Raw genomic sequence first — 23,419 nt, 5'->3', positions numbered from 1 at the left:
GATTGGATGGTCTCCGCAGAAAGCGTCACGTCCCGCGCCAGTAGCCGCAAGGACGGCAGCGAAGCCAGCGTGCATCAGAAGAGCAAGAAGCAGATGATCCTGGAGAAGCTGAGGGAGCAGCTCTTCAAGGCCAGAGCCTTCATCGTCAAAAAGTGTCTTTTTAAACCAGTTTTCAAAATATACCTTCAAATTAAGATTTTTTTTTAACAGCCATTTTCACGCCAAAAAGTTCACATGAAAAGCTCATAGCTCGACGGTCTCGTTTCAGGTTCATGGAGCTCTACGTGCCCATGCGTCAGTTCTTCTACGATCTCATCCATCCCGAATACAGCGCCGTGACAGACGTCTACGTGCTCATGTTCCTCGCCGACACCGTCGACTTTATCATCATTGTCTTTGGCTTCTGGGCTTTTGGGGTAGGTGTTGCCTTCTCGCAGATTTTTACAGCGGTGATGTACGAATACCCCTGGGGTACATGAACGTTTTTTTTTTTTTTTTAAATCAAAGGATCAATTGTAACTTTCTGTGTCAGGAACTGTGCATGTTTCTTTTCAGATTAAGAACAAATTCATTGGAACATGAAGCATCGTATTGCTTTATCCGTTTCTTGTGACTCATTTGTAAAAGTTTGTGTGACTTTATATTCTTTACTTTTGTCATAAATTGACACCAGTGACATACATTTTCTTTAAAACATGAAATACAAAGAAAATAGAAACCGCAATGAATTTGACATAGATGGTGCAGCATTCTGTCTCAGTTTTTTTTGCATCCAATATATGCTTTGCGCTGGTTAGACGTGTTGAGGTTAAGTACCACTTTTCATCTTTTTTGTCTTTTCTAGAAACACTCGGCGGCAGACATCACTTCGTCCCTGTCCGAGGATCAGGTCCCCGGACCTTTCTTGGTGATGGTCCTGATCCAGTTTGGGACCATGGTGGTGGACCGGGCCCTCTACCTGCGCAAATCTGTCATGGGCAAGGTCATCTTCCAGGTCTTCCTCGTCTTCGGCATCCACTTCTGGATGTTCTTCATCCTGCCGGGTGTCACCGAGAAGTAAGAAGCCGTCCGCTTTCAGTCTCGCCGTCAGATGTCCTGAGTTGATGGCGTCTTCTCGTCTTATTTCCACCAAGGCGCTTCAATAAAAACAACGTGGCGCAGATGTGGTATTTTGTCAAGTGCATCTACTTTGGCTTGTCGGCCTATCAGATCCGCTGCGGTTATCCCACCCGCGTCCTGGGGAACTTTCTCACCAAGAGCTACAATTATGTCAACCTCTTCCTCTTTCAAGGGTAAGAACGCCATCAGGGATGGGACGAGATCTCGCCAGATTAAAACGCCATGAGATTTCCCGTTCTTGGCGCTGCATAGCGTGAGATTTTTTTATATTTTGGGGCTCTTTGGGCCTCAAGTGCAATGGGATGCGCTGTAAAAGTAAAACACCTCGCCAGAAGAAGTGAGAAGGCCAGCCAATGCTTCAAAATAAACTTTATCATACTAAATGGACACTGTATGGTCACCAGTGCCTTGGGAAGGCTTTTTTTTTTTTACATTCTTCCAAGAAAAGCATGTCACAACAATTGTGAGAACTTTTTGTAGTTTCTTTTGTTTTTTGCTCTTGATATAAAAAAGGAAATCACGCCCAATGTTGTTCTGAAATCGCATTCAGTCAAATGCACCAAAAATGTCCTAATTGCGTTGGCATTTAATTGTGTGGCGCCTGCTGCCAGCATTTAGCGCGGCGTCTATTGCATAAATTAGCCGCTAGCTAGCAGCGCTCGAGAGCAATCGAGTTACTTTCCGCAGGCAGGTAAAGAGACTTTGATCAAAGCTGCAGATTTTGATGCTGACACCCTGACTTGGTTTCCGTTGCTACTGATCACTTTTGATCATACCGGGCTGAGTCAAATGTGTCTGTGGTTCTGACGTGTCTCGTTAGAAAAAAAAATGAATATAAAAAATGAAACTTTTACTGTGCAAGCTTTGCCAAAATCTTATTTCGTTCTCATGGATTCAATCTCGGGAGACGTGTCGTCTCGGAGGTTTGTGTCCCATCCCATCCCTACTGGACATTAAAAAAAAAAAAAAACCTACCCCCCAAAAAAAACAAATAACAAGAAGCGCGTGTTGTCGTCAGGTTCCGGATGGTTCCCTTCCTGACCGAGCTGCGTGCCGTGATGGACTGGGTGTGGACGGACACGTCGCTGTCTCTGTCCAGCTGGATCTGCGTGGAGGACATCTACGCTCACATCTTTATCCTCAAATGCTGGCGAGAGTCGGAGAAGGTGCCGCAATCAAATCCGCGCTTTGTGACATTTTGCAAAATGCAGCCGAGCGGGAAATGGGCTTGCCAAGTCTTGCTTGAAGTCATTTCCTGCTTGAACTTTATTTTCCTTGTTCCCCTTCGAACACGACTCGTTCTGAAGCTCGCTCGTGCGCTACGGCCAACGCGTGTTAAGAAAAAGCACAAAACGCAAAATCTGGATGACTACATTAGCAATGCAGCCAGTCTTCCCAGATCTAAATAAAATAAATCCGTGAGAAAAATCTTGGGATCGCAGCTTCCATAGTTCGATTTTTAACATCTATAACCGTCATTGGCAGCGAACGATTGCCGTTTTGTTGTTGAAGGTAGCTGCTAATCTAAAAAGGCATGTTTGCCCCGCCCCCAACACGCAGAGGTACCCCCAACCCCGAGGCCAGAAGAAGAAGAAGGTGGTGAAGTACGGCATGGGGGGCATGATCGTCATGCTGCTCATCTGCATCGTGTGGTTCCCGCTCCTCTTCATGTCGCTGGTCAAATCGGTGGCCGGCGTGGTCAACCCGCCTTTGGACGTCTCCTTAGAGATCACGCTGGCCGGCTTCCAGGTGGGCACAGAAAAAAAACAAAACAAAAATACGTTACAAAATGCGGTAACGCTGTTTTTTGTTTTTCCCTCTTCCTTCCTTTTTCCTCTTGCAGCCCATCTTCACCATGAGCGCTCAGCAGAAACAACTGCAGGAAGTCAGCGAAAAGGACTTCACCAATTTCGTCAAACTCTACAACGACGACGAGGTGAGTTTCGCCGAAATCGGACATTAGTGAGAATTCTGATTTTATTCTGAGCGTTCTGACTGAATTCTCAAAATGGTATAGCACAGTTCGAATGGTGATTTTTAAGTGAGCACTTAGAATTATCAATTCAAGTTAGAATTTTGACTCTTCTCAGAAATGTGACGTTAAAGTGGGAACGTTATTCTCAGAATCCTGGTATTGAAGTGGGAATTTCGACTTCTCGGACTTTATTTGCTGAATTCTTTTTTTAAAATCACAGTTCTTGCTTTGTTTGGTTTAAAACGTCAGAGAATAAGTCAGAATTTTGACCGGAATTATGAGGATAGTGAGAATTATTTCTTTCAAATGAGAATTCTGACATTTTGACTTCATTCTCAGAATAGTCATTTTGAAGTCAGAATTTTTGCTTCCTTTGGTTTCATGAATTTTCGGAATAATATCAGAATTTTCGCTTTAAAGAGAGAATGATCTTTTTAAACCTGAAATCTTGAGATTCAGTCAGAATTCTGAGATAGAAATCAGAATCTTGCCAATTCTCTCATTTTTTTCTTCACTGGACCTAATCCTCTTATGAAAAATCAAGGAAGAGATGAGATGGAGCCAATTAATTCAATTGGGAGAAAATGTCAAATTTCAAAATTGGACAAATTGAGGCCCAAATGCAATCCTTTAAGAAAAGTGACTGACGCCGCCAGGAAAACGATCGAAGAAACGAAATGGAGAGAAAAAAACAATATGATGCAGTTAAAAAGCGCAGTACAAACGGCGTCCATTAGGAGGCGCTGGAGTGGCTGGGCGGCTACATGCCGGGCGACCTGGTGATCGCCGAGCTGAAGGGCAGCTCCAACTCCCTTTGGACCATCAGCCCGCCCAGCCGCAACACCCTGATCGACATGCTGACCCTGGACGAGGACTTCCCCGTCACCGTGTCCTGGTCGGTCCAGCGCAACCTCAGCCTGGGCGCCAAGGCCGAGAAGGCGTCCGGCAAGCGGGTCACCAACCTGGCCAACCACACCAAGCGCGAACTGGTGCTCCTGCTCCGGGGCGACCACGACCACGCCCACGTGTGAGTGGACCGGGGCGCCCGCCGGGCCCGGCCCGCCCCCCGTTTGGGATTTCACGCTTCCCTCTTGCGCCCGCAGGACTCTCTGCGACATCTTCCCGCGCTACATCCGGGCGCCCAGCGACTCGGACGCCAAGCCCGTCGAGCAGCTCTACAAAGGTCGGGCCCGCTTCCTGCGCTTTTAATTTTAACCTTGCCCGGGCCCCCGCTTTACGATTGATCCGTCCCGCGGTTGGGCTCGTATGGCGGGCAATCCAAACCTATGTTAATTAGCTAATACATTTAGAACCCCGGTTAAAAACATCAAAATTGGATATACATATTAATATTGGCAGCAAAATAGTATAGTAAGTGCTACCTATACATAATATACATGTATACGATTAAATAACATCATAAATAAAAAATATAGAGAGGATTTATTTACCTTTGAGTGGCTCTTGTTCTGCCCATATTCCCTAGTAGCCTAGGCTAGGCTAACTTCATAGTGTTTGATTATCTCCAGCGTCGTTTCCATGTAAATCATCTTCTTACTTCTCTCTTTAACATCAATAGCAATCTTTGGCTAACCAATTCTACTTGGAATTAAGCACTAAAATGTCGCAAGCTGAAAAAAACGTAAGGCGGGGACGTCGTACACCGGGGGTCCACTGCACCGACAATACTAACCAGGAAGTGAAACGTCTCATTGACTAAAGCCGTGTGGCTGCCACGCCCCCTTCATGACGTCAGGACAAAACAATAACAACTAGCAAGAGAACGCTGCTTGTCGAATATGAAAAAAAGCGTTCGACTGACTTTGAAATGAAGCGGAATCGGCCACCACGCAAAAGACGCGTGAGGAGAGCCCTTTCCCGCCTCCGTCAATTTGTTTGTTTTGCCCGCCGCAGACGAGAAGATGATGAACATCAGCGTGAGCCTGCAGCAGGTGAAGACGGCCCAGCGGCAGCTGCAGGAGTGGTGGATCGTCAACCAGACGGAACGCGGACCCATCGAGAAGAATCCGAACCGCGACGCCCGCCTGGAGCTCTACGTCTTCAGCGACCAAGTCAGCCCGCCCAGCCTGGGCTTCCTGGCCGGATACGGGTGGGTACCTTTTCCACATACAAACTCCAGCGCATTTTTAGCTCAAAACCCAGACGCTTTGCTATTTATTTTGGAGAAACGCAAAACTTCTTTTCCACCCTTCTTTTAATCGACGTTTTTCTCCAGGGGCTTGATCCATCACTTATGGGGAAAAATAACCGAAAACAAAAACTTTTTTTAATAAGAGTACAAAATTTAGACGTAAAAGGAAAAACATTCATATGTACATAGTTTTTGGGTTTTTATTTTTTTTTTTGCTTCCGACAATTTAGAGGAAATCAATGGTAAAACCACATAAATGAAAATGTATGTATTTGCGGGGATAAGGTTTCAAATGTCCCCCCCCCCAAAAAAAAATTCAGGGAGTCTTATTTACTTTCAGTTCCGTGCCTTTTCTGAATTTTCTTCATTTATCCAGCACATTTATAAAAACACTTGACAGTTATTTTCTCAAAATTTGTAACCAAAGCACTCTTTTTTTGTTTTTTTTTAATCCTTGCACCTTGAATATGTTTTTTGTGTTTCAGTAAATATTTCCCTAATAACATCAACATCTTGAGAACAGCAAGACATATCTTACTTTATTTTTTTTGTGAAAACGTTGAAATTTTGGTTTACTCCTCTCCCTTTTTTTTTCAATACAAATCCAAAACTTCCAAAATTTAGCCATTAAAGAAGGAAAAAAAAAACACTTTGCTTATTCAAATAATTTATTTTAGCTTCTCACTATTTGGAGAAAATCCAATGTTAAACATCCAGTGCAAAAGTTCATGGAATTTTGGGGACAAAATTGCTAATTTTATGGATGTTTCAGATACTTTTCTTGTTTTTTTTTATATTTCAAAGGTAATCTACTACATTTTCTACATTCTTTTGAATTTTTTTTTCCATATCATTTCTATAAAATTTGGAGAGGCAGATGACACTTGACACATAATTAAAAGAATATTTAAAAGAAAACAATAAATAACTGATAGAAATAATAATAAATAGTTGATCAAAATAAAATGTTTAAAAACACTTTTTAACACTTAAGTGCAGTATTTTCTCCAGTCTTTTGATCTTTCCATCAAATGCGTTTCACATCCAAGGTGGCGCATTGAAAGAAGACACTAGGAAGCTGAAATTTCACCCAGATGGTGACAACATGTGGAAATTCAACATGGCACAAGCGCCTAGTTGTCGCGCTCGTAGGAGTGGGCCATATCTTGGCTAAAATTCTGCCAGAATGATGTGAAAGAAAATGACCCCAAAATGGTCCAAATTTTTCCACTTGAATATTTCGAGCTATTGTTTTAGCAAACCATTTGCTAATAACCCAGACATTCTGAGAGTCAACAATAAAAATAAATGTGGATTAAAAATGCGGAATCTGGAGGCTAAACAACCAACGGAAAAATAAATCAGACCATTTTTTTTCTTTTTTTTTCTTTTTTTGCCATGCAGGATCATGGGCCTGTACGCGTCGGTGGTGCTGGTGATCGGCAAGTTCGTGCGCGAGTTCTTCAGCGGCATCTCGCACACCATCATGTTCGAGGAGCTGCCCAACGTGGACCGCATCCTCAAGCTGTGCACCGACATCTTCCTGGTGCGCGAGACGGGCGAGCTGGACTTGGAGGAGGACATGTACGCTAAGCTCATCTTCCTCTACCGCTCGCCCGAGACCATGATCAAGTGGACGCGCGAGAAGACGCAGTGACCAAAAAAAAAAAAAAAAGAGGTTTTTCTAAGACGCTCGCGCCAGGGCTTCCCCCAACCAAATGAGCACAATTCTTCTTCTCTGACTGGAACTCTTGCAACAGGGGAGCGTGCAATACTTTTTTCATCACTCATATGGACGCCTGCAACACACACACACACAAAAACGTTTCTTATTTGGGAGAACCACTTCTATGACGAGACTTGACTTCATGCCTCTTGATTTCTCAGCAGGTCTTAACATACAATTTTCTCAGGAAGTGCTCTTCTTACATGTAAAAAAAGTATCTGTGTCATCATGTGAGGGCTTCAAGGTTACGTTCCTAAAGAACAAAAAGTCTCACAAAATTTGCACGGAAACTGACAAACACATATGCATCCGTTTCATAAAATTCATTCCTAGCCCTAATATATATATATATATATATATATATATATATATATATATATATATATATATATATATATATATATATATATATATATATATATTAGGCATATTATATGGCAAAATGTTGTGCTGGAAGCACACAATTACACTATTTTTAGTGTTTTTTTTTTTCTCTACAGTATTTATATAACCCAATTACTTTGTGTTTGGATAAGAATTGTTTTTAATTAAAGAATTTGAAGACAAACATTTTAAAATTGATGCATTCTTGTTTTTCACTCATTTATTTCCAATTTTGTTTCTGCAAATTTTGTGAGAATTTTATCTGACGCAACCGATTATTCTGTGTTAAGGATTTTCTTTCATTTACAAAATGAGGAAGCTAGTAAACCGATTTTTGTTCTTTGTCACCTTTTTTTTTTAATTTATTGATATTAACCATCCAAATAAAACAAAAATACTTTTGCTATGGGTTTTTTTCTATTTTTTATTTTTAATGTTTTTGTCTTTTTAAGTAAAGAAAACAAACAGTAAAAATCATTAGGGTTTTCTTTTTGGATGCATATATGTGGAAGGACGGAATGCATGTAAGAACTTTTTTATTTGGGAGAGCCACTTCTTGTTCTTCATTTCATGAGCCTAATAATTAGCATTGCCTGAGTCATTTTTAATCTACTGTTGACAATAAAACCATACAAAATACCAATGTGCTCTCTGAAAAATTATGTGTATTTTTCTCTTGTTTTAAGGAAACATTTTGAACATGGCAACTACTAGTCGGCTATGGGTGCCTCATTTGTTTGTTTTCTACGACTTTTACACCTCTCTCAGGAAGCGCTTTTTCATTCTTGCAAATGGCATGATGCGTATGTAACGTTTACTGCAAAAATGATGGTCAGCGTAATGGCAAAAAAAAACAAAAAAACGGACTAAATTGCCAGTTGATCATTGCGCAGTTTCCGAATCATGCTGAGACGAGCTGAGCCTCTCCATCCGGGGTGAGAAGTTGAAAATAAATCCGAAGCAAACGATGCATTAGTGGGACATTGTAGCATGAGACAAGCACTTCATTATTGTTCATTTTCATTGCAAATACACAAGAGTTGGGAAATACAAGTGAAAATGTGATGTGTGTATGATAATAAAGGCTGTGGTGGAAGTGACAAAACCAAAATGGCGCCTCACAACATTTGTGTTCGCAGGGGTTGGCCACTTTCGTAAGGCAGAGGTCAAAGGTCAATGGCTGTGCGTTTTGTTTTTATTTTTGTATATTGAAATCACAACCCTGAGGATGATTCCATTGACTTTTTGAAGGGCACGCTTTGATAGTCCTGATATTGACTGATACTATTGTCATTTTATTGACATTTTTTGCTGAAAAAAACTACTTCAGAGGGGTTTTTCTATTAAAAAAATAATTAAATAAATAACAAAACAGCAACCAAGTAGTAGATGACCGGCAAATGAAACTTCATTAATAAATTGTAATACTTTTTGATGACACTAGATGGCACTCTTGATTGAAAGAGGCAGTGGAATTTCAACAAATTTCCACTGCACTAGCAGTTATCTCAGCATTTATATGTAAATCTAGAGCATCTGGTGTAAAATCACAGGTTCATCTAGAAGCTTCTTTAGAAATCATTTACAGCATATACAGAAAGCTGTATATGTAGATATATGGATATATACACTCTACATGGTAATTTTTTTGTTTTGTTTTGTTTTCTGGGAAGAAAATACCTCCTTGAGATGGAATTTTTTTGTGGTTAAAAGCCCATACTATACATGCTTTTTACACAAACAAAAAAAATGCCTTTACTATACATATTTTTTTAATCGCTATATGGTTGTCTTTCATGAGAAAAATGTTTTTGTTATACGTGGTCATATAATTTTTTGAAATGACAGTTTTACAACAAGCTACATGCGTTTTGGGATTTTTTTTTTAACAAAAAACAGTGTTACCATTTATAGTTCATTCAATGATTCATGACTAAAAAAAAAAAAAACACCTTACTATACATGGTTTTTATCTCGGAAAAAAGGTTTCACTACATGGGAGGTTTTTTTTTTATATATATAATTTAGAAAAAAAACATGTTTTGGGTTTTTTGTAAAAAAAAAAAAAGTCTCACTATACATGGTTGTGTTTTATTTTAAACACCTATAATATGATTTTATTTTCAACTGCCTTGTACATGTTTTATTTTTCATTTAAAAAACACAAAAAATGAATGAACTACCCATGTTTTTTTTGGGGGGGGGGAAATTAAACCGTTACAATAGATGGTTCTTTTACTAGTTTTTTAGTCTTTTACTAATTCTTTTACTGGTACTCTTTTACATAGTTTTTACGACGCATGCTTTACTATACATGGTAACTTTTTTGATCATTTGAAAAAAACTTTTTTTTTTGTTTTTTTTTTACAAAAAAGAGCCCTGCTATACATGGCCTTTTTTTTTTTTATCTAGGAAAAAAAGGTTTTACTATAAATGGTCTTCACGTGGTCTTACACCTGTAATGAATTTTTTTAACTGCCTTATGGATAGGTGTTTTAATTTTAAAAAAATTATTACATTTGATTATTTAAACCAACTTACTGTTCATGTTTTTTTAGGTATGTCTAAAAACAGGACTTACTTCACTACACATGGTCAAAAAAAATTAAAAGAGCCAGCCAAAAAATGTCACCGAATGGACTGTTTATTGGTGCATGTTGACATGATATGTACATCAGATACAGTATTTACTTCTTGGGGGAATGTACACATAGGTAAGAGCACAAAACGAAAAAAAAACCCACACAAACCAAAAATTGTCTTTAAAAACAGTAAGCTGACAGCATTTTAGGTTGAAATGCCTTGAAATTGGCGAGGTGTACGCACAGCCGAAGGTAGTAGACAAGAGGAAGAAGTGTCTGCCGACTGACCTTTGAACTCTTTGTATTGCACCATGGTGCATTAGAGGAATTTGACAGCAATATGATGCACACTTTTCTGCAATTATTTCTATTGATTTATTATTATTGATTCATTTTCACAGACAAACACTCACATGCACATGACAACAAGCAGAAACTTCCACACGTCCTCCTTAAATTAAATTTTCTTATCTCAACACTTATCAAGACTTATTTGCAACAATATATACTGTGTGTGTATATATATATATGTTATCCTTTTTTTTTTTTTATCCCATGATTTGGGCCCGTCAAGCGAATTTTAGCGGGATGATACCAAGGTTAACAAAGCCCGCCCTCATACTCGTCTTCGTCGTCAGCAGCGGCAGCTGCGGTACCTTCCCCACCAGCGCCCCCTGCTGGAGCGGCGCCGGCCTTCTTCTTCTTGCCGCCTCCGCCGGGAACCCGCAGCGAAATGGCCAGCTTGGCGTACTGAAAAAAATTTACATTACACAGGTTTTTTTTTTTAAATAATTTTTTAAAGTTAGGCATTCTATGAAGGTTACGTTTTGGGTTGTTTTTTTTAGAGGCTTTAAATATGAAGTTCAAAAGTTGCCTAAAATTGGTGAAAAAAAATATAGAATTTTTTGTTTTGTATATTTTTTTGTAAATTTTACACTTTTGTCAATATTACTATTTTACATATTCTGAAAAAACATTTTTCACACAACGTTAAAAAGCACCCTCCCTTTTTTTTCACTCGACAAATGTTTTTGAAAATAAAATGTGAAAATCTAAAAAAGGAAGACAAACATCTTTTTAAATTAATGTAAAAAATCTATAACAATCTTTTTTATTTGTAATCATTTTTCTTTGTAATATTTTCCAAAGCTGTGACTTATTTTTGCAAAAGGCTAACCCAATGTTCTTTTCTTTTAACCAAATGAAGACACAAGCACTTGTCATTTGTTGTCGAATTATTTTTTAAATAAAAGAAATTCATTTATACATTTTTAAAATCAACTAAATTATTCTGACTTATAACATTTACAACTTATTACATTTACACAATATTTTTGAAAAATATTTTGCCAAGAATGAAGCAAAAAGGTACCCCATAAAAAAAGTCTTATCATTTAAAAAATGTGTTTCTTGACCCAGTTACTGCTTTAACATTTTTTAAAAGCAACTACTTCACAAATCGTATAAAAATATGAAATTACATTATCCATTACTTTCTATAAAAATCCAATCATATCTGAAATCATCTTCCCCATTGAATTGAATGAAATTGTGCTTCTTTGCCTTTAGGGGGCAGTATAATAACAGAAAATGTTAGCAACTGCTCACTAAGGTTTTTTTGGATGCATTGTAAATTCCTTGTGTATTTTTACATACTTGTAGAATAAAGACGCTTAAGGTGCCTGTAGTAAATTGTAGTTTCTCTGCATAATTGCGTTCTAATATACTTTACAACACTGCGACATCGGTGCCGTTTATTTGTTAGACTTCCTACGACTTTTTGAATCGTGTATTAGCATTAGCATAGCATCCTGAACGAACGTGCACGACATGTTTTCTCTTTAGTTTTTTTCTTCTTGAAAATAAACTCCGACTGGGACCGTCGATGGAGAGCTTTTTTTTTTAATTTTTTAACCAGCTTGAAGCGCTGGCGCATTGCTTGCTGTTATTTTGTACTCACGTCGTTGTCCATGTACTTGAGCAGAGGTGAGTTGCACACACGGTACACTTGATCTTCATCCTGCTCGTCGTAGCCCTGTAGCAGCGTTTCCATGGCAACGCAGTCCTCGCTGCCGCTGTAACCCGGCAGACTGCAAAAAAAATAATTCTTAATGTCTGAGTTTCCCCTTTTACCGTGAAAAATCAATTGAACTGTTAATACACAGTTAAACCTATTGAACGAATCGTTTTATTTTGAATTTTGAAATTGAAGTTTGCACTTTTTATATTTCAAATTCAATGTTTTTTTTTTTAATTTTGATTTTAAAATGCTTAAACATGTGAAATAATGTCATTTTTTGTTTTGGAATTCCATGTAACTGCTCGTGAAAATAGTATATAAGGTTTCCAAAAACCGATGCTGTCTAAATCACAGGTGTCAAAGTCAAGGCCCGGGGACCAGATCCGGTCCGTCCCATCATTTTATATGGCCCGCAAAATGCTGATTTGACTTCAAGTTTCAGGCTAAAATACTGAACTTGCAAGTTGTCTTCAAAACCGCCCTTGGAAACACAAAGTTGATGTTAAACGTGATGCAAAGGGTGAGGCAATATGAAAAAAATATAGATTAAAACCAAAATGTGCGAGTGCATCTGGAATGAAGATGAAGGCTTCCTTCCTACCTGTAGCTCTCTCTGACGCACTTGTCGGCCGCCACGTAGTCGCCTCGGTGAAGGTGGACCAGCACCTGGGCCGTCGTTTTCTGAACAAGCCCCACCCCCCCCAAACAAGTAGTATTCAGCTCATTATGTTAATTATGTTAATGTTATTGTTATTTTCACCATGTTTGTTGTTCTGGCAAGCACATTCTCATGTCACTTTCTGAAGGAAAGCCTGTCTAAGTTAAAAAAAAAAAAAAAAAAAAATGGGAGCCGAATTTGAGAAGCACTGATTTAAAGAATTTCTATTTAAAAAATGACAGGCATGTGAGGTCATCTTAATTTTTAAATAATAAAGAGAATGAATTAAAAAATATCCCACAAAAGAGATTACATTTTAGAAAATACAACCAAATTCTAAAGGACTGTGTATTTATTTTCAATTAATAAAGGTGCATAACTTTATAAATCAGATTTTTGGGAGTTGTTTTTTTTTTTTTTTTTAATCTATACTATTGGGCAGGTCCCAGGTGTAGGGAGCTATTTTTATCATTATTATTATTACTAATTATTGAAAGCGCTAAAAATTGCTTGCTCTTTTCCCACAATGCAATGCTAACAGACAAACTTGCCATTTTTAGGGTCTCAATTTTAGAGAGTGGAGGATTACTCTTGATGCTAGTGATATATAACTAACAAAATTGGGGGGGGAAATACAAATATTTTAATTTTAATTATTCATATGAAAAACCTTTTTCAAATGTGATGCATTTTTAAATGATCAAATATAAAACTCAAAAATATGTTACATTTTAAAACATGTACCTCTTAAAAGTGTCATGCTTTTACATTTATATTTCACATGTAATTTAATTCATAAAAATATAATTGATGCATAAACATTTTTAAAAAAGGAAGTAAGACAAGCTTTAATATGTTATATATTATTTATAATGTATTTATTATAAATGTTATTTTTTTAATAAAATTTAATAACCTTTTTAATGCAGAAAGTATTTTTGTAGATAAATTATAACAAAATGACATGCATTAGATGACTTTAGTAGAATGTATTAAAATATACCTAAATAAAATTTCCATCTTATATGAAATCATATTTTACATTAACACGATAATTTCATCTAAATGTGATGCAAGAGATGCCATTGTCATCAATCAATAAATTTAAGCCATTTTCATATTGCTTTACACTTTAACATTTTTCAATCGTGCAACACTTACAAAGGTGACTGAAAATATCAAAGAAATTTTTGCTACGTTTTCCCAAATCCAAACAAGTAGAAAGCAGACTTTAATGGAGCAAAAGGATTTGACTCTGCCCTCCCAAATCACCATTTTGTGTGTGTGTGTGTGTGTGTGTGTGTGTGTGTGTGTGTGTGTGTGTGTGCGTGTTTTTGTTTTGCCAATGAAAGAAGCAGCTGACCTTGAAGCACATGGGAAAGTTCTCAATTTCCTTGTACATGTTCTTCTCTTTCTGCAGAGCCACGGCAGCGTCATCCAATCTTTGTCAGTACAAATTCAGAATTTGCGTTACCAACGAAGAAGAACGCAAGCAATGCGGCGGCCACTTACCTTTTCAAACGCACCAGCAGCCTGGACGCTTTGCCCAGCAGCTCCACGGCCTGCCGCAGGCGGTCCTCATTCTGCAGCCGGCACGCAACGCAATTCAGACTCACATCAGCGTCATCCTCATCATCACACAAAAACATCTTCTCTGTACCTCAAAGACGCCGGCGGCCTTCTGATACAAGTCCACAGCTTTCTCCAGGTTGAGGGGCTCAATCAACCTGCGTATATCAAAGATGGACTCTCAGTTTTAACATGTGACTTGAAACACTGAGCTCAACATTAGATGCTATGATAATACAGTTCTTTGGGGGAAATTAGTTCTTTTGGGGAGCTAAATGTGCTAATCTAATCTAATCTAATTCAAGGCCACATAGAAAATACACAAACGATGTCAGCCATTTGACCAAGTGGTGCAACAAGACAAAGATTAGAGCCAAATGTCAAGGTGGTCTTTTTTTCTGAAATACTATTGTGTGCCCATTACACTTTGCTTTAAATGATGATTACATTATTTTTGTAACTATTTTAACTGGAAATGATCAAACATGGCTCTGGCAAAGTTTTGAGGCAGGTCAATTTTTGCTCTACGTACCCGACTTGGTCGAAATTTCCCCCTCCAGCCCGGAATATTTATTCAGTTTGTGTGTGCTTCATACTGACTTGCCAGCCCGGTCCAGCGCCATGGCGGCGGTGTCGGGCGTCCCATTCTCTATGTACATCATGCAAGCCTTCTCAATGTACTGGATGGCCTCGGGCATCTTCTTCTGCTCTTTCATCATCATGCCCGCTTGTTCGATAGCCCTGCGGGATTGAGACAAACGCATTAAAATTAAAAAAATAAAAATAAATAAAAACACCTTGTGTGTTCTGAAAGAATGAAGAGACACTCACTTGGCAGCGTGAAAAAGGCTGTAAAGGACACGTTAAAGAAAGACAGCAAATAAAAGAGGGAATGACAGAAGAATAACAGGACAAGTTGAGGATACGTTTTGTTCTCCGTGTGATATTCGGCCTCCTTCAGATAAGCATCTTTGGCTTGCTCGTACTGCTTGGCATTTTTGAAGCACACGGCTGGAAATAAAACATCGCAAACGGGGTTATACACACACACACACACACACACACACACAAATTCTGACCACTTTTCCTTGATTGAAATAAAAATCAAAGAGATTTGGCACTTTTTCCTTACAAAAACATTTTGACAATTCTGATGAATATTCAAAATACATTTCACACAAAATATGAGAGTAGACAACTCCCATTAATGTACAAAATAGAAATAAACCTGAAGTAAAAACAATCTGCAAATATGCAAATCCGCAGTTGCTGTGGCAATTCCCCTGTAATTTCTCTACATGAATATAGTCTATGCACCCCTACTAGTCTAAACATGGCATTCTGACATGAATCATGCAGCAAAATCCACCTGTTTTTAACCATTTCAGTGCACAGCCATTTTGTCAATGGATGTCGCCTGAATATGACATCACAGATACTCAGGTAACAACCAATCATGACTCACCTGTTTTTTTGTATTTGTTGTGTGAAAAACAAGTAGAAATTGCAGCTCAATTGATATTCCACAAATACAAAAATGTAATCGGAATGATGTTTTTAGATGAGTGGGGATGCAAGAAAATATTATTGTTTAAGATGCTAGAGTAAAAAAATCGGTGTGTGCGTGTGTGAGCCGCTTTAGCGTCCTTTCCTCCATCATTACCTGCTTTAGCGTATTCTGATGCGGCGCTGTCAAAATCCGGCTTCCACTTTGTCAGACTTGTTTTTAAACTGCAACAAATCAATCGATAGAGCAATCGATGACCCGCATTCATTCATCTGTCAATGCGTCGCATGAAAACACAACAGTGGCCCTTTAGCTGCCACTAGCTAACATCAAACGTAAAACGTAACATAACGCTCACCATTTCTCGGCTTTGGCTATGTGTTCGTGTGCTTCGTTTATTTTCTGGGCAGCCATGCCGTCGTTTAACGCCAATGCCACCAAGGTTCGGGGATGGATCGACCAGCAGTGGAGGTCTGTCGTCGATGTTTGGATTAGCTGGGAGCCACTCGTGTATGACGTCACGCAATTGCGCAGCCTACGGGAGCCTCCAAGGGACAAAATTGGCTATGACGTACCGTGTTCAAGACCGGCTCTGCACTCAATTATATTCTTAGAATATTCAACATATTCCGTTCAAACAATGAGTATTTATTGAAAGTAATATAAAGCAGAAGCGATTACGATGATTATTAAAAAAAAAAAGATTTCCTCAATTGTGTAACCGTCAAAGAAAAAAACCTCGAGTTAATAACTAAAATAAAAATATATTTATGATGGCTTCATTAATTATGTGATTACGCTTAAATTAAAAAAAAAAAATTTAATTCAATTCTCTTGAAATGAATGTAGTTCTCTTGAGGTTGAAACAGATTTTGACGGAACCGGAAACAGTTGGGGTGGCCGAATGACATCATCGCCCTTCGGCGTCTAATGGCTGGACAACAACAACAGCGATTTTTTACGCTAAGCAAACTTGACCGAACTTCACAGTTTAGTAAAGAAAGTTACCACTAATAAAAAAAAAAAGTATCAAAGTTGTTTTTTCTCAACTTTTAATCCCAAATGTGGAGCCGCTGATGGATCCGCGAAATGACATCCCGCGGAGGGCTGGCGTCGGCGGCAGCTCCTCGAACTCATCGCCCGCTCTGGGGGCTCAGTCACGCCGCAGGAAGATGCCGCCCAGGCCCGCTGACCTTAAACTTCAAATTATCATTATCGGCTCCCGCGGCGTGGGCAAAACCAGCCTGATGGAAAGATACACCGACGACACCTTCTGCGAGGCCTGCAAGTCCACCGTAGGTGAGGAGCAGTTAAAAACAAAAAAAATTGAAGTCACCTCCTTTGGGTGACTTCTTGTTTTTTCCAATCGCGATTTACAGTAGCAGGGCTCCGTCTATTAACTGGTATCGCAATGAGTAGGGCCCCGTATATCACAAATAGCGATTCACTCTGAAAGTTAGTTTTTGTGTGTTTTCTGGGGTCGAAATTTGTGTCGTTAGCATGTTTCGAGTTAGCCGTCCGGGCAGTGCTATACTCTTGCCTGCAAAACATTGGAACGAAACAAAAATCAAACCGGTTTTTGCGTCATATATCAATGTGTTTGTTGTGTTCTGTCTTGGATTACTCTCTACTCCTTCGCGTTTTATTTGTTTTGCACAGATTTCCGGATATTTGATTTAATAATAACATTGTCCTTAGATGACAATCGAAGACATTATACCCCAGATTTGTCTACATTAAACAAAGTTGGGCGAAATGACAAAAAATTAAAATCTCGATTTGTTTTCAGTCATTTTGGTCGATAACGATTTTCATTGGAGTAAGAAACCCAACCTTTTTTTATAGGTTTGATTTACTCAAACTCGTCTCAATCAAATTGTTCAGACAACAATATTATACATTGATTCTACCTAAAGCAGTTAGTAACTATTGTAAATATGTCTTGTAAAAACTTTGATTTCATAATTTAGCACATTTTCAAACTGGTATTTTTGAAATTGAAAATGAATCGAATATATTTTATAGCCCAGACATGAAATAATATTTAGGGGTGTCATGAGCTAATAAAGCTAATGAAGAAATATTTCTTTTCTGTTACAATTGATTGTAAATGCAAAAGCTCAGTCCCGCACCATAGCATCAATGTAAAATTATTCTACACTGTGGAGGATGTTTTGAATGTTCAAATGTAGATGTTGGCAGTCAGATTTTCTGTTCCTGATTTGTTGTTTGGAGCAAAACAACTCAGCAGTCAGTCACCAGTGTCCAATCCCAAAATAGTCGCCCGTATACAAACAGCTGCCATCATGACGTTGCTCCATTTTCTGTCCTTGGCATGCTGTTCCTCTCACTGAGCACTTTTACAATAATATTATAATGAACCTTGATTTAATGAGCTTTATTTGGCAGCTCGAAACATTTGTTTCTAAAGTCATCTTTCCCAATTGAAAAGGAATGGGGTTCCATAGCTTTGGCCACAGGGGGGCAGTATTATACAGTCACAAACAAAAAAAGACTTTTACTACTAAGAGACTCAATAAGCTGTAGAATAAATGCCTGTGAGTATTGTTCTATTGTAGTTGATATATGTGTTCAAATACCCGTTGAATAAAAGTATAATATCACTGTAATGATAGATGCTGTAGGTTACCCCATCTATGGCATTTTGCTTGTGTATTAGCATTAAGCTTGCTGACTCAAAGTCATTTGTTTGTTTTAATACGCATAATTCTTGCTTGTTTCTGATAAGGTAGCGTTGTAAATGCAGTTTTTTTTTCTACCTAGGAGTTGATTTCAAAATCAAGACGGTGGAGCTAAGGGGGAAGAAGATCCGACTGCAGATCTGGTAAGCACAATTTTTTTAAACGGCATGCATCTTGAGCATGTCTCATCTTTGTGTCACATGCCGCGACACGTCACTCCTGCCTCAATGAACGTTAACGCCACACTGTAATTTGGAAAGTTTGAAGAATTTAATTTACTGAATAAAAGTTTAGAGCGCTATTTACTTGTTTAAGTTAGACGCTTTGATGCTCCCTAAACCTTTTTTTAGAATTTTACACAAAAATTGAATGTCTAAAATTTATTGGTGAACAAAAAAATACATTATCTAAATCATTTCACCAAAATTAAGAATTTGATTTTTTTTTTTTTTTTAATTTGTTGCAAAGCCAGGATCTGACCATTTACTGAAAATGACCTTGACCTTAATAATCGGTATCTGCCCTGAAAAAAAAGAGTCCATGCCCAATAATTAGCATCAGTGGCATTTGAGAAATGGACATTTGAACACAACTGGTGCAGCAACACATGTCAATAGACAATGCAGCAATACTCACAGGCATGTATTACTGACATGCATTATTGGGCAAAACCCTTGCTTGTTGAATTTTTTTCGTTTTTCTGAAAACAACAAAACAAAAAAGCCACATTTCTTAAGCCATTTTATCATCAAAGGGAGCAGCAAATTTTCAAAACTTTGGATTAGTCACGCATTTGTAAAAATAAGTGTGTTGGTGTTGCATTTGTTGTCGGCGGGTCCACCCATTAACACATCTTTTCCTGTCAGCTAACACCCCCCTCCCCCACCCACATCTGCACCCCTCCCCCACCTTCTGTGTGTGTTTTGTCACGCTGATCAGCTTCCATCACAGCCACGCCCTCACCTTCATCTTTACGGGGCGGCCACGCCATCTTGTGTCTCTGCCCCCACTGGGGGTGCCGCAGGTACAGTAGCGTGCCCTGTAGGCATGGTCCCAGTATTAGGTTCTGATGGTATGATAACCATGAGCAAAAACATCATAGAGTCACAGTATTAATACAGACCTATTTCTTCACTTAAACACAATCAATTTTATTTTTAAAGAAAATATGTCATATTTTGATATCAAGAAGTGCATATCATGTTTAATACAAATGAATAAATAAATAATTTACATTAAGATCTTGCTTGTTTTTAATTGTTCTTAGCGAGTCACAGTGCTGTAAGCTATTTTTAAGAAAAGCCAAAAAGGTAAAGAAAAAAACAATGCAATTTCCGATTTATACTCAGAGGCAGTTTGTTGAGTCAACTCTGCAAGCACTCGTGATACCGTATCCATACCATAATGCACCGCTTCCATGAATGTCCACTCTAAGGCACTATAGACTTTGAAAAAAAATCCTCTAAAATAATGTGATATATTTTCAAAATACCTGATTGTTATCACGAGTTGTAACCCTTAATGATAATATGAGAATAATAAAACACTCTTTTGAGATTCAAAAAAGGTACGGAGGGCGTGCTAAATGTCATTACTCGATTTCGATTGGTAAAGATTCATCCAAACATCCCACAGAAATGGCGACATCATCGAAATTCTGCGTATTTATTGATTTCGACAGTCAAAGATGTCGGATCCTCCAGCATGCCGCTTCTGCGGCTTGTTGAGTCAATTCTGCAAGCAGCCAATCCTATTCTGCCTTTTTTTTTAAACATTCCTCCCCTTTGTTAGTTTTAAACAAATAAAGAAAATCACTAATTACTGGTGATAGACAGTATTATCAGTTATTGAAATCACCGTGGTAAACCATGAAACGAGTTATCGGTCAATGCCTAGTGTGAAAGATGGCCCCCGAGTGTGACTGAATTTGCGTGTGAATGCAAAAGGGACACGGCGGGCCAGGAGCGCTTCAACAGCATCACGTCGGCGTACTACCGCGGCGCCAAGGGCATCGTGCTGGTTTACGACATCACCAAGCAGGAGACCTTCGACGACCTTCCCAAGTGGATGAAGATGATTGACAAGGTTGTCCTCATACACTTTTCACCTACTTTGGGTTACCTAACAAAATTGGTGATTGTAAGGGTGGACTGATTACGGCTATGCCGATTTTGGCACTCATATTTGGCTTTTTTTGGCAAAGATTATAATTTTGGAAAAATATTAGGAGCTGTCAAAATTAACCGATTAATGGACAAGTTAATCGGTTAGTACAAATTCAACATAGCAATTCTTCCTCAAACTGCATCAAATGAATGGAACTTTTCTATGATCCTTTTTTCTATTTGTTCACAAACTAATATTTCATATAGAACACATAAGATGAACTCCAATATTACTTAATTAATTAATACAATGAAAGACAAATAGAAGGGAAATGGCCCAATCAAAATATGTGGTTGTGCAACTCTTTTTCAAGGCGTGTAGTGAAGAGCAAAGAAAAATGAAACATAATGAAATGGCTCTGCAGTGTCTCATTTTTGACACTGGGTGGCACCCACGTAACGGCATACATGACTAAAGAAGTGAAAAATCACGAAGAAGAAGTTTTGCTGTCATGTCAAATATGGGAGGGCTGTGTGCTAACTTCTGAGCTGGTAATAAGGTCGATTTAAAAAGAAATACCAAATTGATTGTTCGTAATGGAACAGTGGAATGTCTTGTATTGGCCCATGAATTAAGACTAACCTAAGTTGATGAAGACAATGTCTCTTGTACTTCAGTATGCCTCAGAGGAGGCGGAGCTTCTCCTGGTGGGCAACAAGATGGACTGCGAGAGCGAACGTGTTATCTCAAGACAACAAGGAGAAAGGGTGAATGTTAAAAAACAAACTAGTGGCCCTTGTCAGTTTTTTTTTTAGATTATTTGTTAGCGACGCTAATGCTACACTGTGTGTGTCTGTGTGTGTGTGTGTGTGTGTGTGTGACAGTTTTCCTCTCGGATAAGCGGCATGCGTTTCTGCGAGACCAGCGCCAAGGACAACTGTAATGTGGACGAGATCTTTCTCAAGCTAGTGGATGACATTCTGAGCAAGGTGGGTTTTACATTTATCAAATAGGACTGTCATCAGATATTTTTAGAATCGAGTATTTTCTCTAATATTCCATTGCTTAAACAAACAATCTTAATTTCAGTAACCCTTGTGCGGTATTTTGACCATTTTGGATCATTTTCTTCCACATTATTCTGGCAGTATTTTAGCCAAGGGATGGCACACTCCTGCTAGTGTGATAACTAAGCGGTTGTGCCATGTTGACCTTTGACACATTGTCAACATCTAGTTGAAATTTCAGCTCCCTAGTCTTTTTTTTTTTTTTACCTTCTTCGGGTCAGGTTCTTCTACACGATTCTGGTAGTATTTTAGCCAAGGGATGAAACTCTGCTGCTAGTCTTGTGGTAATGCCATGTTAAAATTTGGCATATTTGTTGTCACCATCCGGGTGAAATTTCATCTCCCTAGTGTCTTTTTTCCTCCTTTTTCCGGTCCAATTCTTCCACACCATTCTGGCAGTATTTTAGCCAAGGGATGGCACACTCCTGCTAGTGTGATAACCAAGTGTTGGTGCCATGCTGAAATTTACATGGTGTGAAATTTCAGCTCCGTGTGTTCATCACAACGCGGGACAACCACTGCGACTTCAGCACTGTTCTTTTTTCCTAATATTTAATTATTATTTGTTCAATTTGGAATGTGGCCTACTTGGGAGGTGGACAGAGTAAGAATTTCACTTGTGTGGTTTTCCTGCTAAACACGTGACAATCAATGTCTTTGACTTTGTCTGTTAATTCCCATTTGCATTTTTGCCAGCGCAGATGCCGCTGGAGGTGGTCAACAAGGAGCTGTCGGGCAGCGTGCTCTCCCTGCAGCCAGAACCTGAAGTGCCCCCGGAGTTGCCCCCGCCTCGCGTGCGATGCTGCTGATGGACCTTCCAAGCTAACCCGACAGCAATCAACTTGCGGTGTGCCGAACTGACCACAAGGTGGCAGCAGAGGTCGCAACTCCAAACATCTAGGTCCCACCTTCAACCCGGACTACACGGTCGTGCCTTGGAGGGTTTAATTTTTAAATTCCGAGCTGCTTCTCTACCTAATTCGTCTTAACCGACATCACTGTTGGTTTGATACAAGCACACTATATTATTTTTTTAAATGCTGTATTGATAAAGTAGAAGGAAGGTTGTTGATATTGCCTTGTTAAGACATAGCCACAATGTTCAAGATGGTGTTTGGGAATGAAGCTGACTTCTTTTTCTTTCTTTTTTTTTTGCACAGAGGCAAATGGTTTCATAAGTGAGGGACAAGTCCACTATGTTTCTGCCTACTACAGGACAAGCGTGCACATTTAAAAAATAAACTCTATGCACATATTTCCAATATTTTTTGTCACAAAAAAAACGATTCCCTCTCTATACTGATGTGTGAAGCAGAACAAATGCACACTCAAAATCAGGCCTAATTTCAGCATTTTGAAAGGCCTGATTGTTACGATCAAATATGAAACATTTTGCCATTTGTAGTGGGCTTATTTCTTGTTTTAAAAACAGCTTAAAATGTTGCGATTCCTTTCATCCATCTCGCTACAAAACCATGTGTTCCCATTTGTATATCGGTTACACTTTAAGTTTGCTTCTTTTTTTTCGCCACTAACCCTTTTACGGTTTATTTTCGCTCTATAAAACCCATTTTAGAGATCCCTGTGAGGTTCGGGCTTCTCGCTGCAATTTGGATTTGTTGCTATTTATAACTATTGTGGCATTGTTGTGACTAATGGAAATAAAGATGTCTATATTTATTACCAGATTCATGTGATCTCCATTGCAATTGGAAAGTATTTGGTTCCACACCTTCTTTTTGATAAAGGTCTTGCCTGCAGATATGCAGACAACAACAGTGCTACTCCATTTATTGCAACTGTGAGCTGTGATTGGTTGCTGCCTTTGTCCCGAACAACTGCGGTCATCTTC

At 38.8% G+C, this 23,419-nt stretch overlaps 3 protein-coding genes and 1 long non-coding RNA gene across 4 annotated transcripts in view; 2 read left to right on the top strand and 2 right to left on the bottom strand.

Annotated features, from left to right (window-relative positions):
• The window catches only part of piezo2b (piezo-type mechanosensitive ion channel component 2b), a 54,928-nt gene extending 47,627 nt beyond the window's left edge, over positions 1-7,301 (top strand). Inside the window, exons 44-54 of the mRNA XM_088429932.1 lie at positions 20-152; positions 269-416; positions 845-1,056; positions 1,134-1,292; positions 2,138-2,285; positions 2,680-2,868; positions 2,963-3,055; positions 3,832-4,121; positions 4,198-4,277; positions 5,009-5,204; positions 6,651-7,301. Coding sequence (XP_088286058.1) covers positions 20-152; positions 269-416; positions 845-1,056; positions 1,134-1,292; positions 2,138-2,285; positions 2,680-2,868; positions 2,963-3,055; positions 3,832-4,121; positions 4,198-4,277; positions 5,009-5,204; positions 6,651-6,903 — 1,901 coding nt within the window. The 3' untranslated portion in view covers positions 6,904-7,301. The remainder of the gene's footprint in view (positions 1-19; positions 153-268; positions 417-844; positions 1,057-1,133; positions 1,293-2,137; positions 2,286-2,679; positions 2,869-2,962; positions 3,056-3,831; positions 4,122-4,197; positions 4,278-5,008; positions 5,205-6,650) is intronic.
• Positions 7,302-9,982: 2,681 nt separating this feature from the next.
• Positions 9,983-16,230, bottom strand: napgb (N-ethylmaleimide-sensitive factor attachment protein, gamma b). Its single transcript, XM_088428668.1, has 11 exons — positions 16,051-16,230; positions 15,849-15,916; positions 15,112-15,196; positions 15,017-15,034; positions 14,786-14,926; positions 14,277-14,343; positions 14,129-14,199; positions 13,980-14,058; positions 12,560-12,639; positions 11,899-12,028; positions 9,983-10,688 (listed from the first exon to the last, which is right to left on the bottom strand). Exons 1-11 carry the CDS (start codon positions 16,104-16,106, stop codon positions 10,539-10,541), a joined length of 945 nt encoding a protein of 314 aa, XP_088284794.1. The 5' UTR covers positions 16,107-16,230; the 3' UTR covers positions 9,983-10,538.
• Positions 16,231-16,596: 366 nt separating this feature from the next.
• rab12 (RAB12, member RAS oncogene family) lies at positions 16,597-23,255 on the top strand. Its single transcript, XM_088428669.1, has 6 exons — positions 16,597-16,991; positions 18,477-18,537; positions 20,341-20,479; positions 21,178-21,267; positions 21,385-21,489; positions 22,269-23,255. Exons 1-6 carry the CDS (start codon positions 16,769-16,771, stop codon positions 22,374-22,376), a joined length of 726 nt encoding a protein of 241 aa, XP_088284795.1. The 5' UTR covers positions 16,597-16,768; the 3' UTR covers positions 22,377-23,255.
• Positions 19,315-23,419, bottom strand: part of LOC148414721 (uncharacterized) — a 29,089-nt gene continuing 24,984 nt past the window's right edge. The window contains exon 5 of the long non-coding RNA XR_015867368.1: positions 19,315-19,433. This is a non-coding gene — a long non-coding RNA (uncharacterized LOC148414721). The remainder of the gene's footprint in view (positions 19,434-23,419) is intronic.

This window comes from Hippichthys cyanospilos, chromosome 12 (assembly GCF_059441005.1).
Source record: "Hippichthys cyanospilos isolate Australia breed blue-spotted pipefish chromosome 12, RoL_Hcya_1.0, whole genome shotgun sequence".
Classification (NCBI taxonomy): Eukaryota; Metazoa; Chordata; class Actinopteri; order Syngnathiformes; family Syngnathidae; genus Hippichthys; species Hippichthys cyanospilos.
This window is presented reverse-complemented; position numbering and strand designations above follow the sequence as displayed.